A 15,130-nucleotide genomic window follows, 5' to 3' on the forward strand; every position below is an offset into this window, starting at 1 on the left:
TATCACTCGGCAGACGCATTTTTCGAAGAATACAGGGTAGGCAGTTCACAAGAAATACGAGGTGTCGTTGAAAGAGTTGATTGATTGATTGCAGGGTTTAACACGCCGACGCAACGGAGACGATGAGGCACGCCGTAGTGGTGGGCTCCGGATTAATTTTGACCACCTGAAGATCCTTAACGTGCGCCGAAATCTCGTACACACGGGCTCGTTTGAAGAGTGTCGTATATGATAAGGGTCTCTGATTTCGGTTTATGCTAGATTCTGCAGTCTCCCTGTGTCATACGACGATGTTTCGAAGAAGCGTTTGGTCGCGGTCGCGGATTACTCTATAAGCCCATCTTCGCGCTTCTCGTGGAGGATAAATTTAACAGATGAATCTTTGCGAGCGCTCACCTCGGGACAAGACGACCCAGCATTAAATTTGTCGTCGTGTGCTGACTCCGGAGTGTAATTTTGCATTATCCATCGTACTTCTTTGGTACAATGTTTGCGAAATTTATGCCGCATTGGCTTGTTCAGGGTACTGAGCAATATCTGATATGTGATATTGGCAGGCGTAACTTGCGTGCTGTCAGGTATGAGTTCTCCGCTAGATTTTGTAGTGCACAAAGTCGATTTACATCATAGTGTGTATGACCGCAATATGACCATCGGAGGAAACACTGCTTACAGAGACACTGCCACTAAATTTGTGGGGATCCGGACGCCCTAGCCATTGCGCGAGCACTGGGTTTGTGCCATCACGCGGCGCTTTTCCCCTCTCTCCTCCGAAATTCCGGCTCGTCTTGGCGCCTCTGTGTAGAGCCGAGCCGTCTCTCAAACTCTTGCGTGAGGTGAAGCCTGCAGAGACCGTTGTGGCGATAAAACACTGTCACGCAGCGGGCGCTCCGCCCTGGTAGCGGAGCTAACCTCACCTCATTGGTTCGTTGGAACGAGGCCCGAACCCGACTCTCGCCGAGAGGCGAACGCGCGCCCTGCGCGGGGGTCCGTTCGGAGAGACGCTTCCAGGACGCCGAAGGCGTTGGCCGAAGGTATGTGACGCTTTCTTTACCAGCCGGCGGCAACTCTGATGCGCCGGCGAAAGCCCACCAGCCCTTCCGGCTGCGGCCCGTGCCTAAGGCTGCTCCTGTTGCCCCTACGCTTGCATATAGTAAGGCCGTACCTACCACTCGACGAACACGCCGTGCGGTACGCGCCTGTGAGCGAATGGGCCCCGTCTCCCTCGCTGCTGCGAGCCGATCCGGCCAGCACGGCGATGCGCGCGCGCACAACGTGCGAGCACCCCGGAATTTGCCCTGACAGAAGAGCCCACTGGCTCTGCGCCGACGAAACGTGCGCACTTGCGCGTGGCGCCCCATCGCCCCTTTCACCTAACGGGAAGTACGTACCTGTACTGTAAATTATGTAATTGGGACTGTAAAATATGTGACTAGAATGTTAGTATAAAATAAACGTCTTCCCTCCGTACCCTGGGCATATTCCTTTGTCGCCCCTTTCTCCACCTGCCCAACAGAGGCGGTGTTGATTTGGCGCGACGGCGTTTCAGTATCGTGAGCGTGCTCAACTAGCTCGAACCCACGGTGGTTCCTCGCGGTGTGCATGAATGCCTGCCAGTGTGGGGATCCGGACGCCCTAGCCATTGCGCGAGCACTGGGTTTGTGCCATCACGCGGCGCTTTTCCCCTCTCTCCTCCGAAATTCCGGCTCGTCTTGGCGCCTCTGTGTAGAGCCGAGCCGTCTCTCAAACTCTTGCGTGAGGTGAAGCCTGCAGAGACCGTTGTGGCGATAAAACACTGTCACGCAGCGGGCGCTCCGCCCTGGTAGCGGAGCTAACCTCACCTCATTGGTTCGTTTGAACGAGGCCCGAACCCGACTCTCGCCGAGAGGCGAACGCGCGCCCTGCGCGGGGGTCCGTTCGGAGAGACGCTTCCAGGACGCCGAAGGCGTTGGCCGAAGGTATGTGACGCTTTCTTTACCAGCCGGCGGCAACTCTGATGCGCCGGCGAAAGCCCACCAGCCCTTCCGGCTGCGGCCCGTGCCTAAGGCTGCTCCTGTTGCCCCTACGCTTGCATATAGTAAGGCCGTACCTAACACTCGACGATCACGCCGTGCGGTACGCGCCTGTGAGCGAATGGGCCCCGTCTCCCTCGCTGCTGCGAGCCGATCTGGCCAGCACGGCGATGCGCGCGCGCGCACAACGTGCGCGCAACCCGGAATTTGCCCTGACAGAAGAGCCCACTGGCTCTGCGCCGACGAAACGTGCGCACTTGCGCGTGGCGCCCCATCGCCTCTTTCACCTAACGGGAAGTACGTATACCTGTACTGTAAATTATGTAATTGGGTCTGTAAAATATGTGACTAGAACGTTAGTATAAAATAAACGTCTTCCCTCCGTACCCTGGGCATATTCCTTTGTCGCTCCCTTCTCCACCTGCCCAACAGAGGCGGTGTTAAGTTGGCGCGACGGCGTTGCAGTATCGTGAGCGTGCTCAACTAGCTCGAACCCACGGTGGTTCCTCGCAGTGTGCATGAATGCCTGCCTTGTGCAATGCTAGGGTTATGCATATTGCGAGGTAGAGAGACCACAAATTTCAGGGCAGCGGAATTGCAATCAGCTGAATGCAAATGCTCGCTTCGGGACGCTGGCCTGTGACACACGCCCGGCGCTCATATAGATCTTTCTAAGATCGCGTCATAAACGTTTATACTCTCGTGAACCCACTAGGCTTGCAAACAGAGTGCCTGCTCCACGTTATTCGGTATTTCGAACGGGGACAAACGGTAAATCGCTGTCTTGAACGAGCCCCAAAAGCAACGGCGACAGGGGGGAGCGGGCCGGGGACTCCCGCTCCTGCTTTCGAAACGGGCCGCTAGGGGGATTTCAGTGGCGCCCCTACAGGCCGCGCTCGAGGCGTATAGCACCCTGTCACCAATTTTGAGTGCGGCAAACAGCATCACGTTCGCGAAAAGGCGTCCTTTCAGCATCAGTTTGGTCTTTGAAACTCGTTCAGGCTCCGAAGAGTGTCAAAAGCAAAAAGTGATACTTAAGTTTCGTTTGTGAATATACGGGAGTGCATGACCGTGCTTCTTTAAAGTTCCGTGTAGTGAGTAAGCTGCCGGAGAAGCAGCCGGCGGAAATCAGGCAGTTTTTTTGCTGTGAAATAAATCCTTGAAGGGTGAGTTCACCGTCACTGATGTCTAGCATTTTGGTTTTCGTGTCTACTTCATTCACGTGAGCCTTAACTCGAAACCTGAATGTAACGAAAAATTTGCGAATTTTTGTCGACTTATCTGTTTAACTGTTGAAAGATGGGTCGCCTGTCTCATGGCTCACCTTATTAACAGCAGAGCTGTTTAAGTTTTTACTTCCGCCGTCGAGAGTCACCAGAAAAAAAAAATACCAAGAAAAAATACAGAGCGCACGTGAGCGTGCGCCCCGTGAGGAGCGGCCGGCGTCGGCCAGCTCGACATTCGCGAACACTCTGCCCAGCGTTCGTGGCGTTCTGATTGATGATTGATTGTGGGGTTTAACGCGCCGACGCAACGCAGGCGATGAGGCGCGCCGTAGTGGAGGGCTCCGGATTAATTTTGACCACCTGGGGATCTTTAACGTGCGCCGAAATCTCGGCGTGGCGTTCTCTCCCGCTCACTCTTCTACTCGCCAGTTCACGTGCGTTCGCGCCTCAAGTCGAAAAGACAGGCGCCGAGTTCGCGAAGCCGGTTGTCGTGGGTTACGTGTTAAGGGGGGACTCGACTGATCATATTCCTGTGGTATACTTACTAATTCACTGCCCACCGACTTACATCGTGTACCGATACGAAAAGCTTTTTTCAAATTCATAGAAATGTTCAAACGGCCTAGTTTGCTTCGTTTAGAAATATATCACTTCTTTAGTGAGATAAAAAAAATAAACAAAAAAAACATTTTGGTTTATCGCTAGATGGCGCTAGCCGTCGAGCAAGCAAGAGTTTTATTTTTTTTTTATTTCAGTACAAAAGTGGCATAGCTCGAAAATAGGAAAGCTAGGCAGTTGTGAAAATCGATATGCGTATGTAAAGCTTTTTGCATCGGTCAACGATGGTTTTTGGATCCGAGGGTCATGGAGTAGTGAGTTCCATAAAAATGTTAACCGGCGAGTCACCCTTAAAGCGGTCCACTCTTGGAGAGCTGTGAAAGGCTCCGGACGGAAGGATCCGGGCCTGCCAGTCAAGGAGGAATTTGAGCGGCAAGTTCGGAAATCCGCGCGAGGTGCAACATCCGGGTCCCCGACAAAGGAAGCGGGGCCGCCAGCTCTGCCGTTCCTCCAGCCTTGCACCGCTAGTGTGAGGTGCGCCAAGTAGCAATATATTTTTCTTTCCGTAGACGGTGTTGCAACACCTAGTTCTCCGTTCTTATCAAGTGGCGAGACGTGTAGATATTCCGGTATGCTATTATCTGCGTTCCAAGTGCTCAGGACTTCGCGACTCCCTATAGCCCGTGCGTCCTCAAAACACGGTTGCATAAAGGACCCCAAAAGGGGCATAGTTGAACGCCATTTCCCAAAATAGTGGTCTTTTTATTTATTTATTTTATATTGGCTTTCTTCCCAAAAGGTGATTGGAGCCTGGCTCCCCTTATTTTTATTTTTCTAATTGGCTGTAACCCGTTAAAGCTTTGCTGGTGCAGCTTTGTTCCCACTTTTATATATTTTGCTTTCATTTTAGGGAACATTTATGTTCTCGGGTTGCCAGATTTGTTTGGAGTTGAATCGAACCTGCGCGTGAGTGAACCAGCACCTACTCCCATTTTTATGTCTATTTTATCGTCTGATCATACATCGTTGCTCACGGGTTGGAAAACGCCGCCGCACGCTATCATTGTGCTGCGTTACTGTACGGTCATGATAAATGTCATCATTAGGGTCATGACATTTCTTCCAGCGCAACGCATTTCCGGCATCACAGTTAACATCGCAGAGATCGTGAGCACAGATCTCGGGCACCGTATATGCCAGCGCTGTAGTCATTCTTGTCGAGCGAAGCGAAACCGCTGATATAAACCGAAACCAACTCTCGGCTAGAAGTTTATTTCTCAACTGGATAAATTGTTGGGTGGGAGAAGCTTTGGCGTTGAGTGTCGCGGGCCTGCCAACAGGCGCCAAAAAGACGAGGGAACGAGAACGAAGAAAGAGACGCAAGCACGCTGTAGCGGTAAAGGAGTATTGGATAAAAAAAATTCAGGGGGGCTTGCACTCACGCGCAAGACTTGAATGGCGAAACTGTTGTTGGTGAGCATTGCCCGACACGTAGTGAAGTTTTACTATGAATGTTTATTTGCACAGTTGCGGCGATAGTAATCGTCGGCTAATATGCATCGGAGGGGTCGTCGTCTTCTTACAGCGAGTGGTGGATTCAAAGTCATCATGAGCATGGTATACACTTCCACCAGCTCAACTGGCGAAGCTTACACCAAGTCGCGCAAGGCTTGAACCAAAGCGAAGCTGCAGGGTTTGTTTACACGTGAACACTCAAGGACACATCACCACGCATTTATACAAGTTTGAAATTGTTTATTTACGTGTTCCGTCGCCGCTTTTCACTGTGCTAGTAGTAGTGATCGTCATATCTATCGATGTCATCGCGTTCCTTATGCCAAGCATTACATGCGCGGTATGGCGCTTGACGACAGCGCTGGAGTTTTCTTTTTTTTATTTTTTTGCTAAAGCCACTGCGTCTTCTGTTCGCCGTGAGGCACGCGCTCACGAGCGCTCCGCATTTTCTTGGTATTTTTCCCTGCAACACCGAACTTACGGCTTGCACAACAGCTCCGCAGTTAATATCCCCCGGCGAAGTCGTAATGATTCCGGCTTTGTATCACGTGAGCAGATTTAAGCGCCCCGAGGAATTTTTTAGCCTTTTAAAATCTCACTCAGACCCGCACGTGGGAGTGGCGCGCTCAAAATAAAACCGCCGCATTGTGCCGTGAAATTTGCTTCTCGGCTTGCAATACGCGCGAAAAAGAAACGAAGATAACGCCATAATCGTCGAGATTCCCGTAACGGAAGATTCCCCCAGCGTCCAACTTGGCGCCGGCCGACTCAGCAGAACTGAGACTTTCGGCGGCCTTGATTCCCAAAAACGATAAAAAACGGAACGAAATATGATCACCCGTCGTATATATGAGTGCCTCATCTTCTTCGCCGTGAACCGAATGAAAATTCATTCAGTCCCGCCCGATACTTAATCTTCCGCTAATGTTGCCGCGGAGAATTTCTAGAAAAAAAAATGTTAAGTGCCTCTTCTACGTCCTTGTGTCCGTTCCCGGTGCTTGAAGCGGCCGATGCATGCCTTAGGCGTGCTGCATGCATGGAGACGTCTGTTGTTCACGGACGTGACCAGAGCTCTCGCTTGCCTCTGACGAAGCACTCTGAGCTTCAAAAGAAAGCCGATCCATCGAGCGGCGGATTTTGTAAGTGTAAATAGCCCCGTCCTCACCTCTGCCGGCTTCCTCATGAGATGAGCCTCGCTTGAATTGTGCGAGCCGCTTTCGAATGCAATACCTTATTGGATGTGATCCAGGGTCGAACCGCGGGAGATGCGGGCAAGACTGGAAATATAATCAGGGCGGAAAGGCTACTCGTGCCACATCTCCTCACGAGCTTCTCTTTATTTTCTTCCCTTCCATTCGCTTGCTTGTGAAATCGCGTCATTAATCACACATATCTGCCGCTCGTTTTATTTTTGCCCTTTCTGGTGCGCGGATAGCGAACAAGGGCGTTCGTATCCGTTTCATGATCGCCACGGACGTGTGCCTATGCGTTTTTTTTTTCTTCTTCTCATTAGGGTAGCGGTGTTCCTTTGAAGTGTGTAGCCTCTTTGGAAGTTTTCCTCGAAATGACGGAATTGCCTTATCGCTTACCGAATTTCGCTGCTTTTAGGTGTCCTCTTCGTCGCGTTCACATGCCTAGTCTCTCTCTCTCTCTCTCTCTCTCTCTCTCTCTCTCTCTCTCTCTCTCTCTCTCTCTCTCTCTCTCTCTCTCTCGTCTGGTATAGGTCTATGTTTCTAGCACGTTATCTTCTCACCGCGATTCTGAGAGAAATACGGTCGATTCAAGGCCGTTCTGCACCTATTGATATTTCTTGAATGCGATACGCCCGGTTTCGAATTGTGGCTAGCCTTTTAAAAAACTTGGTGAGCTGTGCCAGGGATTTCAGCGAATTCGTTGCCTAGATGAAGCTCACGTATGGTAACGCAACGTTCATAAGAATATGTGGAAATGTATGGTAAAGTGACGACAAGGAGCCCAATCGGTAATTCTTGAATGTTATACGTATACACATATTTATATATAGTTCAGAAAAAGATTTCCTGGCTATTAGGTTAACTGTACGATTGAACAGTCACAGTGAAAAACATAACAAGATTCATTCTGACGTTTCTACGGGGAATCGGGCTTCCCCAAGATATTTGAAAAAAAAAAAAAAAAAAGCCTGAAACCTCAGAACAAGAAGTACGGAGTATGAACACGACGCTGCCTTCTTACGCTTTGCTGTTGTGTTGCCGTGCGGAAATTTGCCTGTCCCCGTATTGCTTTATTACCTGCTTTAAAGGGATCGCTCGATAACGAGGGAGCGCTTAAACTACAGGGAGCCACAACACGGCGAATGCGTTTATACTGACAATTACATGATAACCGCGTACCGCTGCTCCCCGCGGCATCTTGCGCGATAAAGCGCACTGCGTTATATAACTGAGGCGAAATTGGGCCTCCATAATGGCTATCCGTCGCCACTTCCCCTGGGTAATGACCTAATTACGCCGTGTAAGCTCGCTCATCGTGATGCTGAGGGACTCGCTCGCGTGTAGGGGTATTGTTGAGTATTTGAGTATTTTAGCATGGATGATAAAACGAACAAAGGCACGAGCGGAAAGAGTCGTCGGAGTTGTTCGACAAAATATGAGATTAGGAAACTCGAGTGCAACCGCAGATAACGCTAATTGTGTTAGATTTTTTATCTTCGGCTTTTCACTTAGAAACCGCACTCACGAGATTTGAACACGGGGGATGCGTGTTTCGCCAAAAGCTCTCAGGGCCGTTTTGTGGAGGCAATGTTTCGCGGAAAGTCTTGAGCACTAACACGGCCAGAATACCGTTATCTAGCCACCAACTTGTCTGCCCTTTACGACTCGTCTTCCCATATCTGTTTTGACTAAAAAAAAAACCGTGCACATCCCCAATGATAGGTTCTGCAGCTTGTGCTACTTTTAGAAAAGTGTGAACTCTGGTCGACTTAGCTGGAACAGTGGCAAAAATCCCGGGCCATCCCTACTAACGTGAAACCTTGGGATGGGCGAAGCATGCAGTGTATAAGTGTATTCTTGGCACCTTGGCGTTTTTGCCAACGGAAATGAAACCGTTGCGCGGCAGAGGTATACGCATTTGTCTCTTGTCTTTGAAGCACAAAGCTCTCTAGAGCGAGGCGTAAACGAGTGGCCTGGTGTTTTAGTACCGTGACTACATGAGACGATGGTTACGACGACGACAGGAGGTTTAACCTCGTGTCTCCTCTCTCGATGAAAATTTGCGGAAACACATTTGTACACAAAACCAGTTCTCACCTCTGGATAGCGCCAAGATACATTGCAAAAAACTCAAGAAGCTCTCGAGTAACTAGCCGTGAAAGTAATGCCGTAGTGGTGGTGCACGATGAGGATGACGGTGGCGTTTCCCTCGTTGATGTCTCCTCTCCTTTCCGGCAATCTCGCCGTACAGGATGCCAGCTTCTGGTGGAGGACGAGGACGGGGTCCGGGTGTCGCCCAGCCCGTCGCCCCGTCACAGCCTCTCGTCGGCGGGCTCCGGCGCCTCGCAGGGAAGCTCCCGCGGCGACGGGACCAGCGCCAAGAAGTGAGTGGTTAATTTGTGTACATCTGGGGCTGTGTCGGAATCGAACCGAGGTGCCTCCGGAAGGCGAGGCTAACGCTTCCCCAACGCCACGTCTCGTCGGATGGTTCTAGCTGAGTGAAGTACGCTTAACGTACGCCTAATGTACAGTCATGGGCAAATGAAATTAGAAGACAAAAATACGAACCAAAATATGCAAAATCACAGAATATGGATAGTGGAGATAAAATAATGGCTCGCGAGTGGTAAATTTGGAAAGAAACGTTTCCCAACTTTGTTTTTGTAACTAAGCCACGCGTCGTTTTGACTTGCATGGAAAGAAATCGCGCTATTTGTGGGGGCTGGTTCATATTTTCGGGTTCGCGTTTAATTTTTCCATGATTATACGTTTAATTCAGGTTAAAATGCATTATACACGACGTTGGACTATACGAAATTCTGTCAGGTTGCACCAAACTCAGTTAGGAATTGCTTTATATCTTCTAACCATTTCCCTCGAGGAGGGACCCAGAAGGGTTTCGCGGTAATCGTAACTTTTTAACATTCCAACGTGTGTGTGAGAGAGAGAAGACTTCATTTGACGCCCGAGATGGGTTTTGAAAGGTAGAAGTTTTGAACGATCTGCCTTGCTTAGCCGTCAGCCAGGATTCCTTGTGTCCTGCGGCTTCGGCCATCCGGACTGCTGTGAACTGCTGCTCCTGAGTGAGGATCAGCAGAATAGTTCGGGTGTTTTCTATTGTGTTAATTTAGCTTTTTAAAGCGAAAGCTTTCTAGTGTGGCCGATAGCGTTGTGCCAAAAAACTAATTAATTCCCCCATAGACCGGTTGGTCGACCAAAAAGCTCTGATAACATCTCCGGACACGCGGCGCATTGTGCGTGAAACATGGCTTCCATTCAGTGTCAAAATGGTTGCTCGGAAATCACGAAAAAGGAATGCATCTAGGTAAGACAATGCACACGCATGGGTCACCAAGGAGGAGTGCAGTAGTATACCTTTATCTCATAAACCACGTATCAGTGTACATTTAGATCGTTCGTAGATGCGTTTACTAAGTGTACGAAAAATCGTCGCACGGGTTCGTTCTTCGTTTGCGATTTGGGTCTTTGAAGGTTTGTTGATCAATTGGACGCACTTCTAGCGAAAGTTTTGACGCACTTTTGACGCACTTTTCGATGTGATAAAGCTTTCGCTCTTCTCTAAACTTTTGCTTCCGAAGTTTTTGCTTCCGTGGGTTGTAGCTGTGGATACCGCTGGAGGATTGACCGTCTCTAAGCACAGCCGTTACGCGTCACTTGCAGGCAGGACGCGGGAGGAGGCGTTGGGGGCGGCCTCGCCAAACTAGCGCGGCTGCTGATGCAGAAGGAGAAGGTTCCCGGGGAACGGTCGCCATCGGCGAGCAGCACGCTGCTTTCGCCGCCCGGACCCGCATCCTCGACGTCGTCCGTCTTCGACCCGTGAGTAGTGCGCTTACGCGTGCTCTGGACACTCGCTATAACGAAATACCTCGTTACAACGAATTCCTAGGCACTGAAAACTGGCTTCACTATAAGCGAAGCGATACGTCGTTAAAAGCGAGAATGATGTGTTCTGCATACACTGCAGTGGGGACCCTGAAGCACTTTGAAAAAAGCAAAGTTTCGGATAAAGTTATTTAGTTATAGCGAGGTTTTATGTATATTTATGAGAATCATCGCTTCATTCAAAGTTGGCCGCATTCCCAATCAAGAGTGTACGCAAACACATGAATAGTCGCGTAAAACTGCTTATATCAAAATACCGCTTATAACAGACTTCATCTTGCTACCGACGATTTCTTTGGAATGAGGTATTACCGTTACTAAAATGGGCTCTGAAATCGCTGCGGGACGCGCGACGCGAAATGCAGCTATCATTGAAGTTGACACGATCCGCTTTGAACCAACTCTGTATCCTCGGAGCGACGTCCCGCTCCTCCAATTTCCTTTCGTAAGGAACGGCGTCGAAGGTTGTCGTTCGTGCTCCGCTGTAAAGTTCAAATCCGCTCCCAACATTGTGCAGTTACAATGTTCGGAAGTATATACAAGGCCTGTCAACTTTGCGTTCTTTGTTTTGAGAAACGCAGTGTCTGGAGTGCCGTCCGATGGCAATCCAGCTCAGCGCTACAGCCAAGGCTAGAGTTCCGTCCGACGACATTCGAACTTTTAAAACTGGGCTGACCCCCAGGCCAGTACGTTTGCAGTTATGGTGTAGAGCGTAACTTCGTGCTACTAAGGTCGGTGGTTCGAGTCCGGCTCTTATCTCGTTTATTTTTTGTACGTCTTTAGCTTTAATTATAATTTTCATGGCTTAGGTTAGTTTTCGGTGTTTTAGATGATTTTTTCTGTTCGTTACGTTATGTTAGGTTAGTTTACGTTACGTTACGTTACCTTACGTTACATTGCTGGAGGGTGAAGCAGTGCCGGGCGCGGCATTTTTTCACCGAAACGCCGGTGGACGTCGCTTTAAGAGAGTGCATATAGTACCGTTGGACGGCACTCTAGACACAGCCTTTGAGAAAATTGCCGGTTTGACGGCACCTCCATCTTCGGAAATAATACCTTGGGGGCTTTAATGACATTTTCGCCCCTGCTTTTTTTGTCTCCCGTCTTCCGGACCTGCGGCGACGCACAAACAGGGTCACGGGCTTCCCCGGCGTGGCGTCGACCCCGCTTCGCCGCTCGGCCAGCATCGACAGCCTGCTGGACGCCACGGCGGCCGCGGTCGCTGCCGCGTCCCACCAGCAGGGCTCGTGCGGGGGCCTGCTTGGGACCACCGACGGCGCCGACGAGACACCGTTCCAGACCACCCCGACGTCGGGCCACTCGCCGCGACCGGGGGCGCTGCCCAACTCGCCCAGCGTTCCCAGTCGACTCGCAAAGGGCGTCCCAGGTGGGAATTCGCGCATGTGTTTTTATGAACGAAGAGCGGCTGCCGCTAAACCGCCTGCGGTTCTGCTACGCCAAATATTGCCCACAGTCGCTACAATGCCCACTTGTAGGCAGCTTTGCCTACACGTCTGCAGCCACTGCTTTTTTGACTGCAGTTGCGGATGATATTAGCGCCACCATAGCATCTCGGTGACGCGGACATAATACAACTCTGAAGTTAGTTCTTTTCCTAGTTCCCGCAACCTTTGCGTTTTCCCCTAGACACAGAACTTCGCCAAAGTTTAACATGGTGTCTTTGAGTCCCTCTCTGTAAATAAACATGCTTGTTACCTCCACCGTATCAGCGCGGTGGTGCTGGTGCCGTTAGCAACTGCTGTCAAAATGGCGGCTGCGAAAGTGTGCGCAAAACCACAGCTGCGAGCTTTTACAGTTTCCACCACGTTGTTTACAAACATGTGGTGGTTCTGCAAATGAGACCCCAGTTGGAGGAGCAAATCTGCCTTCTGGGCTAGATTGCTCAAGAGACGTCTTTAATTCTCGCTTGTCCAAGTACTTGGAAGACAAAAAATCGCAATGCGTTGGTCGCTGGTTTATATGGGCGGATGAGAAATATAGTGTCCCATTAGACCCTCTAACTTATTCAGCTTCTTCCTTGCTTGAATGACGATAGCGATGATGAGAAAAGGGATGATGAGGATGTTCCCTCGTGCTTACTGTTTTAACTTCTTCATCTTCTTCCTTACTGTCTATTTTAACAAATTCCCAAGTTTGGCTCCTACCTCACTGGTATGGTAAACCCTTGCGTGCTCATATACCTATACCGTGCATTTTGTGGGTGTACCTAGCGCTCCGTCAGAAGCAGTTCGCGTAGTTGGAGGTGACGGCGTCCGCACGCCATGACACAGCTTGTCATCTTCTCGTCCGCTGCACTTCGACTTTCTTTTTTGCACGGCCTGAGTCAGCATGGACACCTCTCGTCACGCGTTACTGGAGAAAACATGTCAAGTTCGTAGCACGTGTGCTGAGCTCATTGCTTGACGATTCGCATCTCCGTTCTCGCTCGCAAGCACTGCAACCGCTGCTGTTTATTTTCTTTCATTGTCGCAGTTTTTTTTTTTTGAGGGAGTAGTTTGCGGGAGCACATTCGAACCTCGTTATAACGAACACTCATATTGCGAATTATCGGCTACAGCGAACTAAATACAAACTTTGGTTGGTCACGCTTTATTTGAGTCTCACTGACTCTTTTTATGACAAAACCGAAACCGCCAGAGCCCTGTGCGATATCTGCTATAACGAAGGAATATTTTGTTCGCGCGAGGCCCGAAACTCGAAAGCCAGCTTTAAAAAAGCTACGAATAATTGAAGATAACAGTTTGTATAACTACAAAAGTAGAAAACGTCCCTTTTTGCGTGAAACTCCATCCTGCAGTGCTGTGAAAACCCGCCAGGCGAATTTCGCATCTTCTTTTAAATAAACAAGATAGCAGGCCTGTTTTGTCAAACGAACTTTGTTTTGTTGTAATTTCACGCTGCCATATTCCGCTCCGTTTTTGTCTGAAATTCCACAAGAGGACAGGCAAGGATTACCTCATTTATAGCGGGTTCGAAGACTATAATAATGCGTCCTAGTATCTAGGATTTCTGCGAGAGCCAGATTGCCGAGATTAGAGCCGATTTTTACCTATACTGTTACAACGAATATCGGATATAACGAAATAATTTACTGCCCCAATACTACTTCGCTATAACGAGGTTTGACTGTAGTTGCGTCTACACGCACCTGGGTGCCATGTGTGGTACACAGATCGCACAACGAGGTAGTGCGCAAAGGCGTCCAGAAATTCGCTTGCCTTGCCCATCTCCTCCGATCGCTTTCACAGTGAACGCGATACGACGTTTTAAAGTGATCGTGAGTAGTCGCGTAGAGCGCTAAAAGCATCATAGCAGCAGCTTCTGTTCGTGTTCCTCGAACGGCGAGGAACACTTAACTGACGCAGCGTACGACATTTTTTGCACGTTTTTTGGATGTTTGCAAAATGTGCATGGCCTGTTTCGTCAGCACTATGGATTTGCTCACAGTTCGCACTGATTTTCCTTTCTGTCTGAGAAGTGAGTGCATGGCGGTTTTTTTATGGCTTTGCGTCTAGTCTGTGCGGCTAACGATCTGAGCTAAGCGCCGTTCACATGGAGCGAAACTGCGGCGAAAAAACGGCAAACGCCGTTGCCGCTCTCCGCTGCACCGCCGCGCGAAGTTCGCCGGCGAAAATCGTTCCATAATTGGTGCCAACAGTGTTAATTCCCGCGGTGTAAACGGCACGGTGCTCCGTAACTTGCTTTTCTTGGATGAACCCATTGAACAAAATAAAGAGATAAAGGTGTTTTATGCAGCTTGCATCTTAACGCCCGTCGTATACATGGTGCGAATTCGCCTGCGAATTCGGGGCTAGCTGAGAGAGAGAGAGAAAACATCTTTATTTGTCCTGCAAACGCGACGCGGCCTCACGTCGTGTCAGCCGGCCACATGGCTTCCGTCACCTACTCATGCCTACCCCCGGGTGGGGGTGACACTTTCGGGCGTTGAAGCTCGAGCTCTCGGCAGCACGAGCGGCGCCTCAGCTAGCCCCGTCCAGCAAGTGTCGGGGCTAGCTGAGGCGCCGCTCGTGCTGCCGAGAGCTATGAATTTTCGCAGCTGCCGAAAATTTCCAAATTTTTGCGACGGGCGAACTTTTCGTGCGAACGCCACTACTGCGGCGTAGTCCGGCCGTACTGGGGGCCAGTCGGAACACAGCTAGGTGAATGTTACTGTTTCACAACGGTAATATGAGGCGATGAGGCGTAAAAACTTGTTTAAGTGGTAAGCGTTTCTTACTTTTAGAAGAGCAAAAAGTTTTTCCCGGTGCATATGTAATTGAACTGCAATAATGGGTCTCTGAAATGCGAAAACCGCTAAATGGAAAAAGAACTGCGAAATTCGCGAGTGCTGAGATTCGCGCCACCGAATTCGCAAGAGAAAAACACCATGTAGTACGGACTTACGCCGCGAAAAAAATCGAACCATCCAGGTTAGAAAGTGTGGAAAAGCCATCATTGATCTATACAGTGTGAATTATATATTTATTATGAGCCTTGTGCGGTGTCACGCGGCTTTGCACCTTCTTAGGCGTGTGCGACCTTCACTGGGGGTTCCTTCCACCTCCGGGCATGATGGTTGTGACTCACTTCTCTACCCTTGTGAATCGCACAAGCACCACCTCACTGTTCTTTCTCCCTCTCCTCCCTCCTCCCTTCCACCCTCTTCCTCTTCCGCCCATCACAAACCCCCCAAACCTGCACG

At 50.0% G+C, this 15,130-nt stretch overlaps 1 protein-coding gene across 4 annotated transcripts in view; it reads left to right on the plus strand.

Moving 5' to 3' along the window:
- The window catches only part of Wake (ankyrin repeat and fibronectin type III domain containing protein wide awake), a 585,518-nt gene that overhangs the window by 528,408 nt on the left and 41,980 nt on the right, over positions 1-15,130 (plus strand). For all 4 annotated transcript variants that reach the window (XM_077670881.1, XM_077670882.1, XM_077670884.1 and 1 more), the window contains 3 exons: positions 8,756-8,888; positions 10,186-10,341; positions 11,541-11,794. In XM_077670881.1, coding sequence (XP_077527007.1) covers positions 8,756-8,888; positions 10,186-10,341; positions 11,541-11,794 — 543 coding nt within the window. The remainder of the gene's footprint in view (positions 1-8,755; positions 8,889-10,185; positions 10,342-11,540; positions 11,795-15,130) is intronic.

This window comes from Haemaphysalis longicornis, unplaced genomic scaffold (genome assembly GCF_048455015.1).
Source record: "Haemaphysalis longicornis isolate Haplotype H1 unplaced genomic scaffold, Haemaphysalis longicornis Haplotype H1 scaffold_5, whole genome shotgun sequence".
Classification (NCBI taxonomy): domain Eukaryota; kingdom Metazoa; phylum Arthropoda; class Arachnida; order Ixodida; family Ixodidae; genus Haemaphysalis; species Haemaphysalis longicornis.